This window comes from Pezoporus occidentalis, unplaced genomic scaffold, assembly GCF_034315485.1.
Source record: "Pezoporus occidentalis ecotype Australia unplaced genomic scaffold, CSIRO_AGI_Poc_V1 ctg73, whole genome shotgun sequence".
Classification (NCBI taxonomy): Eukaryota; Metazoa; Chordata; class Aves; order Psittaciformes; family Psittacidae; genus Pezoporus; species Pezoporus occidentalis.
Genome location: NW_026916082.1, coordinates 516508 through 539211, shown reverse-complemented (window position 1 = coordinate 539211; position 22704 = coordinate 516508). Strand labels below are relative to the sequence as shown.

The following is a 22704-nucleotide window of genomic DNA, read 5'->3' as shown; positions in this document are numbered from 1 at the left end:
GCCCTGGGGGTACTTGCATCCAAGATGCTCTTCAAGTGTGGCTGTTTTGAGGCATGGTGCACTTAAGCCGTAGTTTCATCCTCTCTTCATTTGTTGATATTGCTGAGTGTTTTGGCTAGAAACATAATATTTAGAAAACAGTTGCCAGCTGAATTGAATATAAATTTTGGGTGCCCAAAACCTTTCTTTTCCTAAGGATATAATTTAAATGACTGGCAACACTTCCTAAAAGTTTGGTTTAGGGTTAGTGCTTCCAGTGGTACAGAATTAGATCAAAGCTCATCAAGAAGAAACAATTCTACTAAGCCTTCGGAACAGGTGCCCAAAATGAAACTGAGGAAACAGTAGTTGCAAATTGTAATTTTTAATTGAGCTTCAAAACACTCGTTTGGCTTCTGGTTTTTAATCTTGTAGAACTTGTTTCTCTTGAGACTTTTTGACCCTTTTCCTGGTAGTCTCCAAGTCTGTCAGATTTATAGAGCCTCAGCTTAGTGAAGTGAGAAGATGCTATGAATACCTAAATGGGCAAGGTAGCAATTAGTAATAATAAACTACCCTCTTTGGGGTGTGATTGGCCAAAGGGATGTCCCAGATCTTGTTGCACTTGTGTTTGGCCAGGCTTGGTAATTACAACCTGCCTCTAGATAGTGAGTTTCATATCCTGAAAAGTTTCTGCTGAGATGTTTTTCTTTCCTGACAAACACCACTGTGAGCATCGCTGCGCTGATTTTCTCATATGCTGCTTTTTTCATCACCTGTGGTAAGATTCCCATCCAAGGGTTTAGTCCAGGCCTTTGAGCTCTTCTGTGAGATTGGGCTCAGGACCTGGGGGAATCCCTGTCCATCTTACAGCTGGCTGTGTTCCACTCCAACAATAAAGCTTTCTGACATTAGGGAGAGATGTGAGCGTGAGAGCAAGCTGCTCTTTCAGGAGATGCATCTGTTAAGAGTACCAGATAAAGGGAGGAATTATCAAGATCAGGCTGCACTAAGAACTAAAAGCTAAACCAAGTCCCTCAATGTTTTATTAAAATGGCTCTTGTATGCAAACCATTTGTAAAAAGCTCAATGAAAGGTACGGCTTTCCTCTGTCTACTCTGAATATTTTTGGGGTATTTTTTGCTGATAGGTTGAGGGGAGAATGAGAAACACATCTCAAGCTTTTTCTTTAGCGCATGCCTGTCTAGAACATGACTTTTGCTTTAGTTATGCTGATAAAGTGTTTGTCAGACTTGGAGGGGTCTTCTGGTGTCCTTGGAGGTGTGGCACAGGCACACCTGATATGTGAAGTATTAGTTGAAAGTGTCAGTTTGGCCCTCCTAGGAAGCACCTTGTTGTTTCTGCCTGTAAGAAAATGCTTAGTTACTGCAGTAGTGCCATTGGTGCAGTTATCTACATAGAGGTAGTAGATCAGCTTGTACATCCTCTCAACTAATGCTGAATCATTCACAGTGTATTATCTTGTTCGTGCAAGTGTGTGATATGCTTCATGTACATCTTCCTTATCAGGTGGCTCACATATGATTGAAGTGGGCTTTGCTATTAATTACTGATTTTTCCCTGAGAGTTTCCCAGGTGCCATCGGAGGTAAATGTACAAATAACCCTTGGAGGTGTGAGCCCTGTCATGTGTCTAGCTTTTGATAGTTTTCTTTTTGATATGGATTTGTGGTAATATTTCTGTGCATCTTTAGAATATAATACTTTTGTCCACTTAAAAAAATGACAGTATCTAATTTTTGGCCTTGGCTTTGAGCACTGACTTGTGACTCTCTTGAGTCGCAAGGTATTGGGCAAGACAGACCTGCTGATTTGACTTTTATTTTGATGTCTAATAGAAAAATGTCACGTGTAGACTTCACTGAATGCTAATATTATGAATTAAGTTATCTTGCTTTAAAGTATCTGTACTTGATGCTTTGAAGGACAAACTGGACTGTTTTGTTTTGTTTTGCTGTTTTTTCCATGTGCTCATGTCTATGCCACTTCTTGATAACAGTAAAAGAAGGCCACCTTCTTACTGGCTGGCATTGACTTGATTACTCACCAGTGAAACAGTATTACATTTAGCTAATAACTGCTACCAGTTTCTTAGTTATCTGTGGTCAGCTACAATATGTATAATCTAATACTTTCATGTTTAAGTAATTCATTTAACTTCATTTGCCTGCACAGTTTACTTCTGCATTTTAAGAAGGCCAGATTTATTTCTGATATGAAATTGCTGTGTATTAGCATTATGCAATAGTAAGCAACTGCTCACCAGTGAAAGCTGGTTTTGCTTGTGAATGAGTTTTTTCTGTCATGTATGATATATGTCATCTCTCAAAGTTTTGTTGTGGTGGTTTTGTTTTTTTTTTGTTGTTTGTTTTTTTTTTGTTTGTTTTTGTTTTTTTAGTGACAGTTCATAAATCTAAAATATGAACTTGTAACTTAAATAGTCCCGCAGCTACCAGTACACCAAGGATTTTGCCAGAGTGAATTCTGTCTCAGTTCACCTCAGCCCCTTTTCATGTTTCCACAATACTACAGATATAAAACTACAGTCTTCATAAAGTACAGTGTTTAAGAGACTGATGCACAAACTAAAAGGAGAAATGAATGTGTCCATTAGCTTAAAAAAACCCCCACAGATCCCCCTCCCAAACCCCTTTGGCTTACAGAGCTCTGGTTTTATGCCTTTAAGAATATGGGATTTCTGTTGTCATAACCATTTACAGAACTACCAGAAATGAGGTGCTCAATAAGTAACTTTCATATTTGAATAAAGTGTTTGTGAAACTGTAGATACAGTGTTTATAAAGTACGAGTACAATAGGCTCAACTGAGACTTTGATTAAATATCATATAAAGTAAACTACATATGCCTGCATAGAATAGTAGATATTTTTTCAAAGTAGCTTCAAATGGTTCTGTTAAGTATACGAATGTTCTGATGATTATCTTTTTAATTAAAATGAGAAATCTTTGTTTAAAGTGGCATTCTTTTTTACGGCCTGTTACAGTCTCTGTAACAATCATTTCTTAAGTCTGAACGTTTTTAATTCCAGAAATCCATTTATATAAGACTATGTTTAGACTTAATTAAGGAACGATTCTTACAAAGCTTGTAAATAGCCAGGAAAAAAGGGACAGAAAATAAAACTGACATTCACACTTAACAGAATGATTGTTACAAGGTATGTAATATGCTATAAAAATACAATAAAGCCCTTTTATAAGAGTTCATATTTTTTGTTCCTCATTTTGAAAGGTATTTAAGAAAAATATCAAAGCTCTATGAAGCAACATCTGTTTTCCTGAATGGACTAGAGACAACTTCCGTTCTGGTTAATTAGCAGTGCTTGGAGCTGTACCTGACCTGTTTGGGATCCCATCTAAGATGGTTTGGGATGCAATAGCATGATATTTAATGAAGTTTCACTTTCTCTTTTTTTCTGAATGAATCAAGTTGCAGAACTTCATTTAATTTCCTGGCATGTGAACAGGAAGATGCTGGCACTGGTGCTTTTCATGAGTGTCTTTCTTCCATTTCATCCCCAAATTGCTGTTTTCCTTTTTTTTTTTTTTTTTCTTTTGTTTTGTGGGTGACATGATTCTAGGAGGTCCCGATGGCCTTCCAGTTTCACAAGAGGATCAAAACCTTTTGGTTGTCTTTTAAAATGTATCTGTGGGTGTGGGTTTTTTTTAGTGATGGTTTTTGTTTTGTTTTGTTTTTCGTAATGAAACATCCCCCTGAAGTTCCTTAATTTTTATATTCTCCTTTATGTAGGAGATTCCACATAACGAGCAAGTAATCTATTAAGGAATAGTCAGCTTAATTGGGGGCTGAAGGGTGACAGACTTGGAATCTCTTTTTTTCCCCTTCTCTCTTACGTGTGTATATGGAACAGATGGACAAAGGTTTATACATTAAAAGCGATTCTGTTTGCACTGAACCTGTATGTAGGAGTCATATTTTAAGACCTAGGACTTGTTAGGTATTGTTTTTAAAGTCTGCTTTGAGAACCTTGTAGTCTTCCTAATAACATATTGGTGTTGTGGTCATTGTGGCAGATAATCCTGGATATCCAAACCAAGGGTGGCATGAAAGCAATGAAAATATTTCTGTAAACCAGTTGAATAGGAGAGAGTTGCCTCTTAAATGGAGGGTTGAAAATCTTGCTTGAATATTAAACGTATGCTTAATAACTTTTTTCCAATAGAACTGAAATGACATCTTCTTAGTTTGAGGATTTGTTGGGACTAGTACATTGTAAAGGAAGTGTGTTGTTTTGTTCTGCCCCAAACTTTATGCTGTAGATTTTTCTGCTCTTGGTGCAGGCCTCTGCAGGTACTTCAGTAACTTCACCTTCACTTCATTGGTAATGTTTCATTTCAACCACTTTGCTCCATTAAATGTATGCAATTAGAAAAGCAAATGGCAAATTTGCTGTCGCATCATTGCAGTATTTAGTTTCATAGACTTAAAAAGCAGAATTTGTTGTTCTGTGCTCTCTGCAATGCAATATATACTATAAACATCAGAGAGAATAGGCTGACCTTAATATTTGCTTCCCAGACTAAATCGCCGCCTTGCAGCAGTTATTTCCCACTGAATAAAAAGTTTAATTTCACGCCCTGATTAGTGCTAGTATGTGCAGGTGGATATTTATTTTATGCAGCTAAACTAATCTGCCTTGGCAAATTATTTGCCAGTCAGCAGAGCTATAATTTCTCATGAGTATTTGGTACTAAATTATCATTCTCATTAGTAAAGATGAAACAGGCTGTTCTAACCACAAAGTTTGGTTAGGCAAAGGGTTTCCTCAATAATCATAGAATAGTTAGGGTTGGAAAGGACCTTAAGATCATCAAGTTCCAACCCCCCTGCCATGGGCAGGGATACCTCACACTAAACTGTGTCACCTAAGGCTCTGTCCAACCTGGCCCTGAACACTGCCAGGGATGGAGCATTCACAACTTCCCTGGGCAACCTATTCCAGTGCCTCACCACCCTTACAGTAAAGAACTTCATCCTTATATCCAATCTAAACTTCCCCTGTTTAAGTTTTACCGCTTGTCCTATCACAACAGTCCCTAATGAAGAATGCCTCTGCAGCATCCTTACAGGCCCCCTTCAGATACTGGAAGGCTGCTCTGAGGTCTCCATGCAGCCTTCTCTTCTCCAGGCTGAACAGCCCCAACTTTCTCAGCCTGTCTTCATATGGGAGGTGCTCCAGTCCCCTGATCATCCTCATGGCCCTTCTCTGGTCTTGTTCCAACAGTTCCATGTCCTTTTTATGTTGAGGACACCAGAACTGCACACAGTACTCCAGGTGAGGTCTCACAAGAGCAGAGTAGAGGGGCAGGATCACCTCCTTTGACCTGCTGGTCACACTCCTTTTGGTGCAGCCCAGGATATGGTTGGCTTTCTGGGCTGCAAGCGCACACTGAAGCCAGCTCATGTTCATTTTCTCATCAACCAACACCCCCAAGTCCTTCTCCACAGGGCTGCTCTGAATCTCTTCTCTGCCCAACCTGTAGCTGTGCCTGGGATTGCTCTGACCCAGGTGTAGGGCCTTGCACTTGGCATGGTTAAACTTCATGAGGTTGGCATCAGCCCACCTCACAAGCGTGTCAAGGTCCCTCTGGATGGCATTCCTTCCCTCCAGCGTATCAACCGAACCACACAGCTTGGTGTCATCAGCAACCTTGCTGAGGGCGCACTCAATCCCACAGTCCATGTCAGCGACAAAAATGTCAAACAAGACTGGTCCCCAACACTGATCCCTGAGAGACAGCACTCATTACTGGCCTCCGTCTGGACATGGAGCCATTGACCACAACTCTTTGCATGCGGCCATCCAGCCAGTTCTTTATCCACCGAGTGCTCCATCCATCAGATTGATGTCTCTCCAATTTAGAAACAAGGTTGGCGTATGGAACAGTGTCAGATGCTTTGTACAAGTCCAGGTAGATGACATCAACTGCTCTGCCCCTGTCTATCTGTTCTGTAGCCCCATCATAGAAGGCCACCAAATTGGTCAGGCAGGATTTCCCCTTAGTGAAGCCATGCTGGCTGTCACCAAGCACCTTGTTTTTCATGTGCCTCAGCATGCCTTCCAGGAGAATTTGCTCTAAGATTTTGCCAGGCACAGAGGTGAGACTGACTGGTCTGTAATTCCCCAGGTCATCCATTTTCCCCTTCTTGAAAATGGGGGTTATATTTCCCTTTTTCCACTCATCGGGAACTTCACCTGACTGCCATGATTTTTGAATCATTATTTGGATCAATATTGGAAGATACAAGATATACACAGTAGCCGGGGTGTTCTCAACATCCTATAGTGGTGTGTAATGTGGAAAGAGGTAACAAAGACTTCAGAGGAGGAAAGTAAGGTTACTCTGTGGCTATGTATTATCTCCAGAGGTAAGATAGGAATGTGCAGTGTTTGGAGATCACCTCTCTAAGAGGTGCTTAATGAAGGAAAAATGAAATGGTGAATACTCTTTGGAGTATTTCAGTAGCCAACCAGGCTCTGATCTCTGGGCCGTAAATGAGATGAAAATATGAAGTTACATTGTTTTCTTGTTTATTTTCAGTGTTAGCAGCTGCTGAGGTAGGGGAAATAATGACTTGAGTGTAGGAGTTAGATGGCAAAGGAAACTTCATGCTCTGGACTCATTTAAAATTTACTTCAAGATCTGAAAACATTTAAAGTTGGGATCAGAAAGTATTTCTTGACATACAAACATTGACTGGTTATGCTTGTCAAATGAATGGTGTTCATCCACTGTTTTGTTTTCTTTGAGTTTTACTGTGCTGGTAGTTCGTATCCTAAAACTTGCTACTGAAAAGTACTTATTTTCTACTACAAGGAGAGTCATACCTGGGAATTATGTATTTTCATTGAAAATTGAGTGAAAGGATTCCACTGACACTCTTTCATCTGTATAGATGCATTTCTTGTCATATTCATTTTCTCAGTGGTTGCTGCAGTACTTAGGGTGTAAGTGATCAATCACGTGTAAGACCAGCATAACCAGCAAACTTGATTTTGTTGTATGAAAATTTTCATGCCAAATTCAACAATGCAGATGGAATGAGTTGTTTTCTCACTTCCTTGTCTGCTTACATTATCTCATCTCTAATCTCCATGTGTGCTGCTGAGATCTGTGTAATATTTAAGCATTCTCAGTAGCAAACTTAACTAGTGTGTCTAATAGTAAGTATTTTCTTCAGTCTTCCTCATTTTCCCCATTCTACAATTCAGGAGATGCCCACCAAGGCGTATTACCTATATATTTGAAGTGATTTTGCACAGAAGGGTCGAACGCAGTGTGTTTAGCTGTGGAAACTGAAAATGAGTTGTAGCATTGCCAAGTCCAGTGGCTGCAGCTAAGTAGCAAGTGCTTAAAATACAGTTAATAAGCAGTCAAACATGAAGTTGTTTTCTTGACAGGATGCTGAGTAGTGCTGAGAAAAACTTCGTGATCTCCCAGAAACTGTGGAAAATAAACATCCTGGGAGTTGCATTAAGTATGTCCTCCTGGTTAAACAACAATGTTTTCTAATGGCTCTTGATCTGTGGTCTTGAGGAGCTCTGGTGTTGGACAAATACTACCCCTGCTTTGCAGAAAGAGAAAGCTGAAGCTCAGAAAGTTGCCTGGGGTCATGGACTGGAGGAATTTGTGTAGGGTCATAGGTTACACTGATGATAAAAGGCAGAATAAAAAGAAATCGGTTCTTCTAATAGCTAGCCTTGTGCCTCTGACCATGTTTTGGTTAATTTTACAATTGGCTAGCCACCTGTTAAGATAACACATTTTATCATTAAACAAAATTAATTTAAAAAATGGCTTGAAACTGTCTGATTTTAATGGGATCTGAATATTCTGTTTTAATCTGCCTCATGAGGCTTGTCTTTCTTCTGGGAAGTACATTGTTACATCATTAAAATATCATCCCCTACTGAGAGAGAAATCGGTCCCATTCACTAAATGGCAATGCTGAAACAATGACAAGTATTTCTAAAAACTGCATTAAAATTCATTTTTTTTTCTTTCATCTGCAAGTTCTGTGGTTCCATTAACCAATGGGTGCTCAGCCTGCTTGCAGCTGCGTGTGTACAACCAAATTTGTTAGCTGTGGTGGCAGAAGGTTTGAGAAGCAGCAATGAAGACTTTTAGTTTTAAATTATTTCACTTTTCCACAGTGATTTTGTTTGGAAACAAACTATTTATCACAATTTTTCGCTCTCTGGCTGCTTCTAGTTCTCCTCTGTACTAAGAATTGAGAAACATCCAATTTAATTTTCCCTCCCCCCTACTGTTGAAACAGGGTCTGTGCATTCATCTCAATGAGAGCAGCAGGATGGAGAGAATGAGGAAGAATAGGAAAGCTCAGCAAGGGGTCTTTCCCGTTGTCTTGAGCAAAGGACAGAAGTGTTTACAGACTGTGAGCAGGAGCCATGCAACCTCTTGGCAGAATCCACTGGAGTAACCAGTTTGGACTAACAGAAGCAAAGAGCCTTAGTGCTGGTTTAATTTCCCTCATCCCATGGTAAGAAGGGAAATGTTGCAGAGATATGCTGGGAAGGAATGAAGAACTTAAGTGCGGTTGTATATTAGCAAGACAGTAATGAGTGTACTTCTAACTGTAGTTTAGATGACCCATCTTTTCCAGAACCACCTTTTTCAGGAGCAAAAGACATTTGAAGAAGATTGTAGAAAGGGACTTTGGGTAATAGCAGCCAGTGCAGAGCTCTGGTGTGTTTTTTCCATCAGCTGGCTTTGTGCCTACATGTGGATTCTTTTGGTTTGTTCACCGGAGTCTTCTCTCTTGGATGTTTCCAACTAAGGACATAGTTATTCTTGAGGTTTTTTTGCAAATATAGGAGGATGGATTAAATACTTGGGAGGAAGGTGGTGGCTGTCTTTGCTTGAATACAAAGCAGGGCTAGACTGTATTCTGACTAGAAAAGAAAATGTTTCCAGGCTTGCCCAAACAGCAACCAAAAGAGTCTTTGTTTCAGAGAAAAATGGTCTACCATGGAAGTCTGTCATACAGTATAGTCACTGTCCCTCTCTATACACATCATTTGTAATTTATTGTGAGACCGATGCAGAATGGAGCAGTGTTTATGTGGGAGTTGCTTTTAGTTTATGGATAGCTGGCCTTGAATTCTGTCTATTAGGAAGATGCTGGCGACTCTCCAGAGGGGTTGTTCATTGGGTCTACTTAGTGCCCTTTCTTCTTCATGTGCCAAAACTCTCAGCGGGATTGGGAAATGCAGCCAGCTATCATTCATCTCCTGCAAATTAGAACAATGAGAAGTGGGTGTAGTCTCAATAAACTATGGATCAATCTTGTTTTAGAAGATGGGTCTTGGAAGCATCTCAGCAGTTTTCTGAAGAAATCCAAACAACATTAACACTCTTTTCAAATGTGACAAAGGGTGTTTTCTGTTGCTGAAAGGTTCCAGAGAACGAAAATGTATTTTCCTTGTTAATTTTCTTTATGTAACTTTTTTCCTTTCTTTTGTTCTTTTGACTGGGATGACTGCAGTGAAGTGTGTAGCTCTTGTACTTAGTCACAGCTATTGTTTATTAGCAATCATAAGTGTCCTGTGAGTTTTTTTCTGACAGGAAGATATTCCTATATATCCTATCTCACTGACCTTGAAATAAGACCTTATGCAGAGGCATAAACCAATACAGAGCCTGTCAGTGAGAGGAAACGTCTCTGCATGGATTTGGAGCATGGATTCAAGTCTGATGTTGGCAGACAGTGTTCTCTCTAGTCCGTTTTGCAAACTACTCAAAGGAGTTCTTGAGTGGAATTTTATTTGCTATGCCATTGTAGAGCTATTCCAAATTTGACTGCTTTGAAAGCTAGGATCCTCATTCTTGTTTCCCAGTTTAACTACATTCATGGCTAATTCATTCTCATTTGTTCTTGTGCCAATGTGGTCCTTGAGCTTAAACAGCTTTCCCCTGTGTTCATCTGCATGTATTTGTGGAGAGCAATTCTATTCTCCTCTGAGCTGGATCTGGTCAGGCTAAACCAGCATTTTTTTATTTTTATTTTCTTCCCATAATAAGACATCTCCTGTAACTTCTGATCATCTTAGCAGAGCTTTCTGAACAGCTGCAGAATTTGATTGGTCTCCCAGAAGATTCTAGGAGAAGTTTTGTTGGTTCCTTGTACAAAAGCAGTAATCCCAATTTCTCTCTTCTGGGATGTTTTCCACTTTATACAATGTTCTGTAGTAGTGTTTGTCATCTTCATGGCTGCATCTTAGTAGCAAACCATCCTAATCTAAAGAGTAACATATCCCAGGGCCTCTTCCTCTCTCTTCAGTTACTGGGTTCCTAGTTTATGTTGGATATAATGTTACTTTTTAATATATGCGTATCTTGTGTTGGTTCTGTTCCCCACACCTTCAAGGGGCTGTGTCCTATGTATTTATGATGTCTCTGAACTTCAGCCAATTTCATTATCACGTTGGTAATTCTTCATTTTTTTTTTTTGCTATTATTTTTAACATTAATTTCAAGATTAATAATAGATTTCAACAAAGATCAATCTCTGTGCATCTTGCTAGTTCCTTTTTTTACAGTGTCCTGTGATCCTTTACCCTTTTTTGTTTCTTATCCTTCTTACAACTCTGGTATTAATCCTAATCCTCTCCATTTTAACTAGTAACTTCCTACATGGCATCTATCAAATCGTAGCTACTTCTAATTTGTCTGGACTTCAGTGATCTTCTTAAAGAAGAAGATTGGGTTAGTTTAGCACTAATTCTGATTTGTTCTAAATCGGGAGTAGATTTACTTAAACATCCCATGGTGACTGCTTGATTTTGGCAATAGTTACCAGGACTTGGTCTCAGTAGGTTTCCTTTTTTCAGAGACAGGACATGCTGTTTGTCTGTTTGTGTTATGTTTTTTGACATATTTTTTTTTTCATTTGTAAGGATTGGGCTGGCCAGTCATTTCTGCAACATTTTGCACTTACTCTGGTTAGTCTTCTTACAGATACCTGTTCTGCATGGGGATGCTACCAGAGGCTGCCAGTTAAGTGTCTTCAGCTGCTTCTGTTGTCCCCACTTCATTCTTGGGACAGCAGATTTCTTTGGTACTTCTAGTTTTAAAGAGGGATTTCCTCTAGTTAAGCTAAGTAAAGGAATATTTGCATCTTGTGCCAGTTGCATGGAGTTGAGAACTATCATAGAGCTGAACTCAGTACATTTAGATCAGGAAGATCTAAATTTAGATCATTTAGATCAGGAAGAGATTTACTATGTCTTGGTAAGTACTTGAGGCAATTAGTTATGGAATCCAAATTACTTATGATGGGTGAATAGGTCCCACATTGTAATTGTAGTGCAGTGCTTTTTGAGGGAAATAACTTAGGATAGAATGGCCATTCGTGCAAAAAGGAAGTTTTTTGGTTACTTTATTGAACAGAAAATGTTTGGCTTGAGTGCTGGAGTCAGCTCAGAAGATGAGAGCTCACTAGCCGAGCAGAAAATGTTGAGATTGAATGTGGGAGTCTGCTCCTGAAGGCATTTCCATTTCTTTAGGAAAAAATAAACCAGTGTTTCTCTTACAAATTTGTCTGCTTAATGTGTGAATTGCAGATTTCCTTCCAGGATGATTGGCATGGATTTGTAACCCATCCCTTCTGTATGCTTTTTTGTCTGCTCCCTAAAACTCAGCAGGAGATAAGGAAGAGGAAAGCTAGTGCTGAAGGTTCTTTTGCTGATTACAGAGATCGTAGTTTTCCAGACTTCTTAATTTTGTTCACCTTGGCTGAATTTTTTCTTTTCTCAAGTACATAATTCTCCATTCCTGATATTCTGAATCTCAGTGAAAAATTAGAGTCCAGGTGAGCTTTCAGACTTTTCTGTGTACTTACAAAAAAGAGACAAGATACTTAGAAGTCATCAGCTGCGTTTTATTGATCTCTAGACAAATTTCCAGCTTCTGTTGTATACATAATGCTTGCACGATGAATGCCAGCGTCCTTGTAGGATACTTACCTGGCACAAGTTTAGACAGTAGCATGAGAAATGCAGCTTCTTTCTTCTTCGCCACAGATCTTGCAGTCTTGAGGAAGGCTGAATATAGGACTTGAATTTCAGACTTAAAATGTCAAGTGGTTGTGAAATTAAGCATGTTTTTACTTATGGGCACAAAGAGGATTTCTTTATGCTGCTGTGGTAAGCGTGTTTGCAGAACTTGCTGTTACTTTGAAGATTAATGGAGTGTTGTTACAGATCTCCTTTCGGTTTTGAATACTGTATCTTGGTGTTCTTGTGAGCCCTTAAGAAGTTATCCAGGTGTTCCATGTTATGAAAGTAGTTTTCCTGGTAACTGCTGCTCTTGGAGGATCTAAAAACTTGTGTCTTTTTATCTGTCAAGGTGTATAAATAGGCATTCTCCAGTGGGAGTTGGTTTTGAGCAGATCTCGGTCAACATAGTCTAAACAGATTCACTAAAGAACTAGAGTAGCCATGCTCACCACATGCAGTGATTCACTGTTTGCAGGCAGTCAGAGCCTACTATTTGAGAGCACTGTGTCCTTCTGAAGGAGTTGGTATCACACTGAGATCCAACAGTCAACGGGCTCAGTGTTTGTTCATTCCATCTACAAAATCTCACCAAGGGCACACTTAAAATATTGTCAGCTTAGGGTTTTAGAATGGGAGAGCTTGTGGGTTTTTCTCCTAATAATATGAGTTTGAAATCCTGTCTTTGGTTTTGTTGAATTATTAGAATCCACAGATCTAACTGAGACTTATTTTGAGTGTTGCTTTGGGCAGTGGACTAAGGTGTCTGTTTAGGCCATATATTCTATAGTAGGAATGCAATTTATTGCTGTAATGCATACAAACTCATTAACAAATTCTAGGCCACAGGGGATATTTTCCATTGCAGTGGAAGTCATCTCAACTGGACAATCTTCAGTGCAACTGGCCATGCCTTCCCATGTCAGTGACTGACAGATCTAATTCTGCCTTTGTAGCCGAGAGCCTGTTAGTTAATGGAGTCGTGAATATTGTTACTCAGAGGCAACCTTCAGAGTATTAAAAGGCATTATTCCTGTTCTTCACTTGATATTTATCAAACAAGGTGTTATAGCTAATGAATGCAGTGTTATCTTCAAATAAATACTGTGTGTAGATCATAACTTAAAAGGGCTGAACATACAAGTAGCTTCATTATTGCTGTGCAGTGACAGAGAGATGGGTTTAGTTTGCCTGTTTAAATCTTATGTGATGGAAACCCAGAGTGAATGTCCTCTCTGAGGGAAAAGGAAGGAAGCATTATGGGTTATATGATCGGATTCATAAGCTCCTTAGTACGTATATATTTCATACAGCTCTCAACTTGTTTTTGCCCCCATTTTTTCTTACATGGAAGCTGCTGAAATGGTGAAGCAGCAGTACTGCCTTGCAAGTACCAGAGTAGGTTTCCTTTTATAATTATCATTCTTGTTGTATTTATCCTTTCTTATGGAAGTGAAGATGCAGATATTTAAGAACCCTTCTTGCACAAAAAAGCCCAATTTCCGCTCAGTACTTAATTAGCACTTGTTTATGACACGGCATCTGATTTGATTTTCAAAACAAATTGCACAGTAAAGAGGCTGATATTTAAACTGTATAGTAACCACAGCTCCAGCTGTGACTCAAATATTGTAAGCCTTCAGGGGTTGTGTTTAGGCTTGGAATATAGGAACTCAGGCCTGTAATTAAATGTCCTCTAAAAATCAGCCTTTGTAGGGAAGGGAAAGAGGGTACCACTGAATTTTAAATTACTGACTTCTCAGAAATCATTCTGTTGTTCGGGGCCTTGCTAGGAACTGCAGAAATCAAATGGATTAAAAATGGAAGAAGAGATTACTAAAGGAAAAAAGGCAGGGGTTGCAGGAAAAAAAAGATGAGCAAAGTAAGCTACTCTGGCTCACGGGTTTATAGACAACTGCAATGTATATAATTTTAATGTGTGGGTAATATATAAATTATAAGTTCTGTGGCCACCAAAAAGGCTACAGAGAAAGTAGGCATTTTATACAGATTAAAATTGCATTTCAGAACTGTGAATAAGTTGCTGATGGTTGTGGAATAAGCCATCTGGGCTGATGGAAGGCTCATTTTTAAAACAAGTCCTCAGTAAGAAACGCGGATGTCTTGGAATAGGAAGGAGACAGGGTTATATTGCAAATTAGTCACTCACCTAGATAGAAACTTGAAATATTCACAAAATGGCATGATAGAAATTAGCCGTTAGAATGCTTTCAGAGTTACTTTTTGAGAAAAGCAAACACTGTCATGGCTATTGAAAAAGAGAGGAAAATTACCCAATAAGCCTGACTTCCAGTCATGGAAAATGCTGGAGCAGATGCTAAGAGAAAATACTATGCTTATAAATGACACTGAACCATGAGCATAAATGGTGTGTGCTCATGAAAGTACAAAAATGAGTAGATGTTGCTGGGCAATTAATTGTATTGCTGACAGAATTGCTTTGAATGGATCATAATTGTGGAGATTTTAGTGTTGATTGATAAAATACTACAGCTTTCAAACAAGGCAGTTGTCTGTGTCTGACATCTTTTACAGGCTGGAGGAAGAGGGGCAATATTTTGTTTATTAAATTGTCAAGCGTATATCAGTTCCTCTTCTATCGTTTTGAGGTTGTGTCTGCTGTCATTCAGATACTGAAATTCACACCATTTTAACCAGATGTACTCACTTAATTGCCTGTCTGTGCTGAAGAATGTATTCCTGGGGTCATTCACAGTGTGCCCAGGAGAGCCACAGGAGTTCAGAATCTAGGAAATTGGCTATAAAAGTTTAGCCAACAGTGAATCTCTGAGATTTTAATTAAATTACACTTTTCTATCAGTGCTTGTGTTTGATGTGTATGGCGGCTCACTTGTGCAAATATCCCACTTTAACAGTGTAAGTAACAATATGTGGGTAGTGACGTACCATATACTAGTAAAATTTACTTCTATATAGCTTATTTTCTCTTAGGTGAGGGTAGATTTATCAAATGTAGAGGAGAATACTTGACAGGATTTTGCAAATATGGTGCTGAGGGATATGATGAGTCTTAGCTTCTCCTATTTGTGTATTTAACTTGTCAGCACTGAAAAATAAATTGAGTTTACAGTAGCTGCTGATCTGCTGAAACTCCTGATTGCTTTTATTGCTAATACTCAGCCAACTTTATGTTGAATTCACAAAGTATTGTATGGGTAAGAGTTGTCTAAATAGAAATACAGTGTTAACTTTGATACTGGGGACAATCCTGCATGAGTGAAATCCTGTTGATGATAGTAGATCTGTTAATACACTTACATATTCGCAGGACCAGGGTCTCCAAAGTAAGTGGTTTAAATCAGTGACTTAAATCAATTACTCAAACTGCTCTGGACTGATGGGCTTTACAAATGTTAAGCAGCCTGTGGGTTCTACGAGAAAGCTTGACTGTTATCCTTTAATTTGTAGGTTAGGTACCAGAAACAGAAAGTAATGAAGCAGTTTTTCACAATTTGTTGTATGATCCTGGGCAGATACAAGACTGGTATTCAGGTCTCTTTACTCCTGACACTGCGATTTCAAAAGGTCATTCTTTCTGCTTGTTTATGAAGGCTTTTTTTTCTTCCTGTACTCCCCCTCCTTGATAGGTATACTGTACTGTGCTGTGCTACTTTGGAAAAGCAAATGAAGCACTTGAGCCAGGAGTAAAATGTGGGGTTCTATAGCGTTCTTGCCAGATACGTAGCACTTCATATAGTTTCTTCCATTTTCAAAGCACAAAGAAATGTCAGCAGTTCCTCTCAGCAAACCTGTGAGGTGGGTTAAATGAGTGTTGTCCTCATTTTACAGTAGTAGAGAGACTAACCATCCATGAAGTTAGTGCTGAAGTAAGGATTAGGTCTCAAAGCACGATACTTCTAGCTGTGTGAAAAGTCCCCTAAAACATAGTTTGTTAATGTGTTAAGCATTGCAAGTCCAAACTCAGCAGGTGAATGCAGTAACCAGATATACTTGACTTTAATTTATCAGCACAATGGTGGTTATTAAAATTCACATTTAACTGAGATTACTGGCTAGGACACCAGGGCATAATCTTAGTACTGCTTGGAAAGATTTAGGAGGATTTAAATTCAAACTGGAGGGAAGCAAAAATAACTAATGTTCAAAGTATATTGTAAAATCCTGTATTTGTACTTCTCTTTAGAGGCAAAATTTTAGCCTGTTCTAGCCCTTTATTTTCAAATTCCAAGGCTGGACTAGCTCCCCCCTATAGCTGTAGGGGTTAGTCATTCAGTGGTGATAAATTTTTCCTCTGCAACCAATTGTGGTGTTTAGTGTTACAAATCCAAGGCAGACAGAGTCTATACACACTAAATATTGTGCTGACCCAAGAACAAATGGGGGTAAATTCACCTTGAATAGAGCCATTCTGAAAATGAGGAGTGGTAGGGGCACACCTCTGTGTGGAGGGGAAGTACAGTAAATTAAGAAAGGGATTATGAAATAGTTTCCAGGAGTCAAGAAAGATCTCTGGACTTGGTGCCTGCGGATGTCCTGGGTGGTCCTGTGGCTTAGATGTGATTTTCTAAGCATCTCCGAATTTTTCTGGGAACAGTTGAATCCACTTGACTGAGCGAATATCTTTGAACTGCAAATGAATGTCATTTGTGAATGGCAGTGTTTCATTTTTTCTTGTTCCATGCTTTTTTCTAGCTGTAAGTTACGCTATGTGTGTTACGTGCTTCCAGAGCGTTTGGATGTCTTGCCTTTTCTTCAACTCGATAAAGCATGAAAACAGTAAATGGGGAGGAAATTATATTTGTCTTATCAGTTTGAGGCATAATTTATGGCTGCGTGTGAGTGTAGCTTCCTGTTACCCCAGTATTAAGGCTGCACCTCTGCAGGGATTTTCCTTAATCTTTTCATGTTGTCCAATGTCTGGTCTGCTGTGTTGAGGATGGTGACTGTGAAAACACTCATAGCTTGGCTACTGCTGTTTTGACACCATTTAGCTTTATGTAGTGGCAAAAGCATTAATGACCATTAGTCTTTGCTACTGCACCCACCACAGAGGCTGTGCTTATCCAAGTGCATTTGTGTGGAAATCTTAAAAATTCTTGTATATACAGAGTTTAAAATGGTGGAAATTGTAAAAATGGTGGTGGCATTATTAAAAAGATGTTCTTAAAGCAGCTGATATCAGAGGAGAAAACAAGAAGTAATCTGGGGACGAAACCTTCATACATGGCTTAAAAATCTGCGTTGTTTAAAATGCTCCAGGGTTTAGATTTAGGTTAGTTAGGTCCCAGTGTAAAAGGAGCTCTCTCTTTATGTCTATTCTCTCCTAGCCCCGAATACACATGCCAAAAGATGGATTCCAACTTATATCTTCTGGATACCAAGCATGGCTAAAGCAGGTTGGACTGTATTATTGTTATTCATCTCATGTGAGGGGCCGTGTTGGACACCTGTGCTTGTCTCATTAGTGAAGTACATAAATGAGGGTGTAATGAAGTTATGGTGCCATGCTAGCTGATAACACTCATAGCCATCACTGTTCTGTGTTTATGCATGCTGTGTTTGTATAACATTTTCTCACCAGTCATATGAATGTGCACTACCTGTAAATAAAAAGTTCAAAATGCAGTCACCTGAAAATGGAAAGGGTCAGAGTCTGAAAACAAATCTGCAACAACAGCTGGAATTACAGAATTAAAATGGGCCTTCGTACACAAAGCTGCGTGATGGTGGTGGTGCTGGTAATAATGGGGAGGCCACTGGGTTAAAACTCAAGAGAATTGCATCTAGCATCTAATTCAGATCTGCCTGGGTGAAACAAGTATGGACACTTAACTCACATCACATAACAATTGTGCAGTTTGACATGGTCTGACACTGTGGGGAGTCCCCACTCAGAAGTGGCCTAGTGCTATATTACTCTGGCTATTATTAAAGGCCAGGCTTTAGTTGTCTCAGCAGTCTGCCTCCAGCAATTGCTGTCAGCTTTTCACTTTTGTGAGTGAAAAATCTCCCTTCAGAAAAAAATAGTTTCATTTACAAATTGCCTTTACAAATCTCTTCTGTCGTGATGTTACATGTATGATGAATCCTGAGGCCTTGAGAATATGTAACTTAAAGTTGCTGTTTTTATAGAAAGCCAGAATGATTGTGTTGTTATGGCAACAAAACCTGGAAGTATGAAAACAGCACAGATAAGCTGCATCCTGTTGTCGTGGCAACTGGAGTTGTGAAATGACGAAACATGGTGGTGAAGGCATCTGTGGTACTAAGAGCCCAACAGAAACAAAGAGCCAAATTGCTTGAGTGGGGTGGGAGAGAGTGAAAAACTGCAGCAGCAAAACTCCTCAAAACATGAGAGTTTCCTTGCAGGTGCTAACAGGATGCCTTTGATCATCTCCAGTTGTGTCTCACTATCTTATGTGTAGTAAGTAGTAACTTGTTTGTGCAAGTTGCTTACTGTTGTCAACTTAAATTAACTTGGGTGGAACTGGGAAGAGAGTGAATACCTATTGGATAATAGGTGTTGGGTCCTGTGTTATGTCTGCAAACAATTTCTTTGGATGAGTGATGTGTTGCAAAGGTGAAGCATGCTTTGAAGCTTCCCTCTGAGAGACCATTTCTCTCTCTTTCCAAGTCCACACTAGTGAGGGTCAGCTGGGACATTGAAATGGATGCTTTCCTGACTTAAACTTTGTTGAGCTGGAGGCAAGATGTCTCAGAGGGATCTCAACTCTGCAGTTATCGTCTCACAGAGCTCATTTGTTGACCTATGGGGCATGGCATCAGTTTCTGTTTCTTATGTGATAGGTTGGGAGAACAATAGGAGGAGCATTATGTGGCTGTTCTGTTATTACCAATGCTCTGATGCAGGTGGGATGTATGTTTTTTTTTTTTAACTGAAAAATACTGGGGGGGACCACACACCAAACCAAACCCAAAAATGCTCAGTCACTGAATTTTCCAAGGAGACTTTCACATCATTCAACCTCAAATAACAGAACTCGTACTCATCTTTTTCCTTGTGGCTGCTTTACTTTTAATTTTTAGTTTTGGTTCTAAAGTCTTTAGCTTAAATCTTCTTACTCCTTGATCCAAGGAAAAGTTATAAACCTGAGCTTGTGTCATCAGCAAGTGCTGTCATGGAAATAGCTTTGCTAATCCAATTTCAGTGCTGTGATTTCACCACAGGAAGTAGATGAGTAAGGGGATTGATGCAAAGGGTGGAAACTTTTGATCAGGAGGGCTCTCCTGAGAAGCAGGGAAGTTATGTTTCTTTTTTTTGATGTAAGACTGATTTGCTGTGGGATATATACCAAAGGTCCTACCTGTAGGATTCTTTAAAACTGCATTTTGGAAAGAAAGACACTTTTGATGTATTTAAAGGCAGTAATTTACACATGCATCCTGATGGAATGCTCTCTGTGCATCACGTTTATCCTCCTGATGTCTGTGTTTTTAAACAGGATCCTAACATAATGATTTTTTATCTCAGCATAGCTGAGTATTGATCTGCTGCTGCCTGACATACAGGGTGTGAGAAGTATCCCAGTAACACATTGTATTAATGTGCGCTAAAAGCAATTTGTATTACAGATGAGATGGAGGAAGATGGAGTTCTGCAAGACTGGACACATACTATAAATACCCATAAACCTGCCAATTTTAGCTAAAAACAGTGCTGGCTGGATTTGAATATTTTCAGCCTACTTAAACTGGAGATAATCATTGAGCACTACCTGAGCATGGGTCGCCCACACTGATGCCATTACTAGGTTTTTATATTTAATATTGCTGTGCTGCAGTGTGTTGTATTCCTATGTGGGCTAGAGGAAATAGAATGCCAATGGCCAGAAATACATGTTGCTCTAAGAACTGCATTTTAAGTAACCTGCAAAGCTCTCTTTAATCCAGCTGTTTCCTGTGAGTTCATCTTTTACAAAAAGGCAAATACCTACAGTTCATTTATTAAGCCTCGATCTTCATTTAAGCCTTTCTTCAAATGGCAGCATTGTGCTGCTAGTAGTCTGTAACATCCTGTCACCTAGATGCTGACCCTTTGAAGATAAGCTGCAGTTGACTTCTGAGGAGTGGGAGGGGGACAGTGTTTGTGTATAAATATGATTAATAGACATGACATTCCAATTCCTATATTGTATTGACACCTATGATTTAAGCCAAACTGAAATTGGACAGAAGAACCTAATTAGCTGAAACACTTACAAAACATTATTTTGATTACATAAATAGGAAGTTAAAAGTATTATTTTAGGTGGTTTGTGAAACATGGCAGTTCAGAATTAAAGCTAATTCTTCCCGTTCGTATACCGTTGTGAGCAAGTACACATCACATAGGGTACGTAATATAATTCACTCATCTGAGCCTCTCTGCCTCCCACTGGCTTTTGGAGTAGAATCTTTAAAGCCAAGTTATAAACCTGTAAGTGTGTTTTATGCTTGAAATTCTTGATGCTACCTTTGCTAGATTGGTACCAGCAAAGGCCAGTATAATCAAAACAAGGCACTTCAGATATTAATGGTCTGCACTTCATTCAAGTCAGCTGGGAAAGAGAGTATAAAACCAGGACTGTGGTAAAAACAGGATTCTTCAACTAGAATTGCACTCCCCTAGGAGAAAAATGCAATGATTCTGGAAATACTTTGGTTTTGCAATTTTGTCATTTAGCATCTCCTCCTTAATTCTAAACCATATATATTCTATTTCCAGTGGATCCATATGCTTTTTAAAATTCAGTACTAATTTCTTCAGTGGAAAGTAGGAATAAGCTTGCTTTCTGCAGTTTATTATTAATACTTGGCACTCACACAGTGCTTTGAGAACACAAAGTCCTATGCAGACATATCAGTTATCCTTGAAACACTTTTGTCTGGTAGGTGCATCTCATAACAATAATCCTGAGAGATTGTATAGAATTAAATAAAACTAGAGATGAGGGAAAAGCTAATGAAACCTCCATTTCATCTCTTGACCAACGTAGGTTTGTTATCCACAGTTTGTTCGATAAAAATCGAGACCAGAGTTGTAGAAATGTCCCAACTGAAGAGGTTTCAAACCATTTCTTAGAGTAGGATTACGTATATTTTTTAAGCCTCATAGTTGTCCAGGTTCAGTGATGGTTAGGCAGTTGGTATATTGCTCTTTCTGCTTTTTATTGTAAAGGTGTTGATTCACCATTCTCTCATAATTGAGAACACAGACTCTGAGGTCTCTCTCAGGCGGGGTAGTTCTGTTATCCTTACTGTGCAGATACAGAACTGAGATGCTGTGTTACTCTGCTTAAACTCATGCAGAATGCCTGTGTCAAATAATTAGGTTTATCTCTTATGGCATAATAAGATCCTAAATTGTTCAGAATTCCTACAAAATCAGGCTTTGGACATGATGGATCTTAATGACAGCTGTGTTTTCTTGTTTGTGAAAGAGTCTAATGCTCTTGGTCTTGTGACATCTCTGTCTAGCCTGCAGATAGTTTCATGGTTTAGTCCTTGGTAAGATTGTTTTTAGTAAGTTTGGGTAGGGCTTGCTTTTAACAACATTGTCTTTGGTATTGCTTAAAGCAGCACACACAAGTCTCTGCATGTTACCCTTCCTAAAGAAGGGAGTGGCATCTGAATCTTAAAGCTCCACAGGTGCACTGGTTTAGATTTATCAGCTTCATGGATTAGAGAGCTGTAATTACTAAAACATTACTATTGTCTAGTTCAGATATGTTCTACGCAAATTCCCTCAAGCACTTGGCATTTGAGGATCTTGTACACCTTATAGATGGGAAGTTGGCCCCTTACTGGTGCATGTAATTTCTGTTGATCTGGAATCTGGGAGGCTGAACTCCACTAACCACTCTTCGGGGAAAACGTTTCTTCACAAACATTTACCTAAAAGCTGTGATTTGATACTCCCAGATCCCACTCAGGTAAGAAATTATTTGGATAATATGAATATGTAAACCCTTTTCTATGTCCCTTATCTTTGATATTTCAGAGTAGTTAGTGAACTGGAATCTCTTGTAAAAAGTTACTGTAAGCTAGGGAGTTACTAGAAGATTAGAGGAGAGTTTGCAAATATGTACGTTAAGGAAAATTTACTGAGCAATTACATGAGAAGTGGGAGGCTGAAGGAAAAGGAATCATTAACAGCAGTTTGAGCTGTATGTGCACAGCAAAGCTTGCAGAATGTAGTAACCCCCTGAGAAATAGGGTGAAGGGGAAAACCACTGCACTGAGGTCAGTGATCTGTACTGCAGTGAGAAGTCCCTATGTTTGGAATCTGGGAAGAGTGTTACAATTGAACCCTGGTAGCATGGCTCAGCCTCTGATTTGTGAGAGCTGATTGTTTTAAGGACAGATCCTATAGTTGCCCCAGTATCGCGTTCTCACCTTTCCATAAGTGAGATACTGGGTTGCTTGATTTGCGGTTTGTGAAAATACTGGAAGGGTCTTTAATAGCATAGCTCAATTACTTCTGTTATAGCAAAACAGGAGCACACACCACTTGTAATCATCCCCATACAAGCTTATGGAAAGGTGACCAAAATGTCTGAACGTAACAGAAGCTGAGAAATTGTGAGAAGCATTGGTTATGACAGCAACTGTGTGGCCTGGAGTTGAAGGAGGTATAAATTTTA

The 22704-nt window shown here is 39.2% G+C and overlaps 1 protein-coding gene across 4 annotated transcripts in view; it reads left to right on the top strand.

Annotated features, from left to right (window-relative positions):
• The first annotated feature begins 17060 nt into the window (after positions 1-17060).
• The window catches only part of BTRC (beta-transducin repeat containing E3 ubiquitin protein ligase), a 99235-nt gene continuing 93591 nt past the window's right edge, over positions 17061-22704 (top strand). For 2 of the 4 annotated variants that reach the window (XM_062601934.1, XM_062601933.1), the window contains exon 1: positions 17064-17457. In XM_062601934.1, the coding sequence (XP_062457918.1) occupies positions 17401-17457 (57 nt within the window). In that variant the 5' untranslated portion in view covers positions 17064-17400. Of the gene's footprint in view, positions 17458-22704 lie in introns of all 4 variants that reach the window. The other 2 variants (XM_062601935.1, XM_062601936.1) reach the window with 2 other exon arrangements.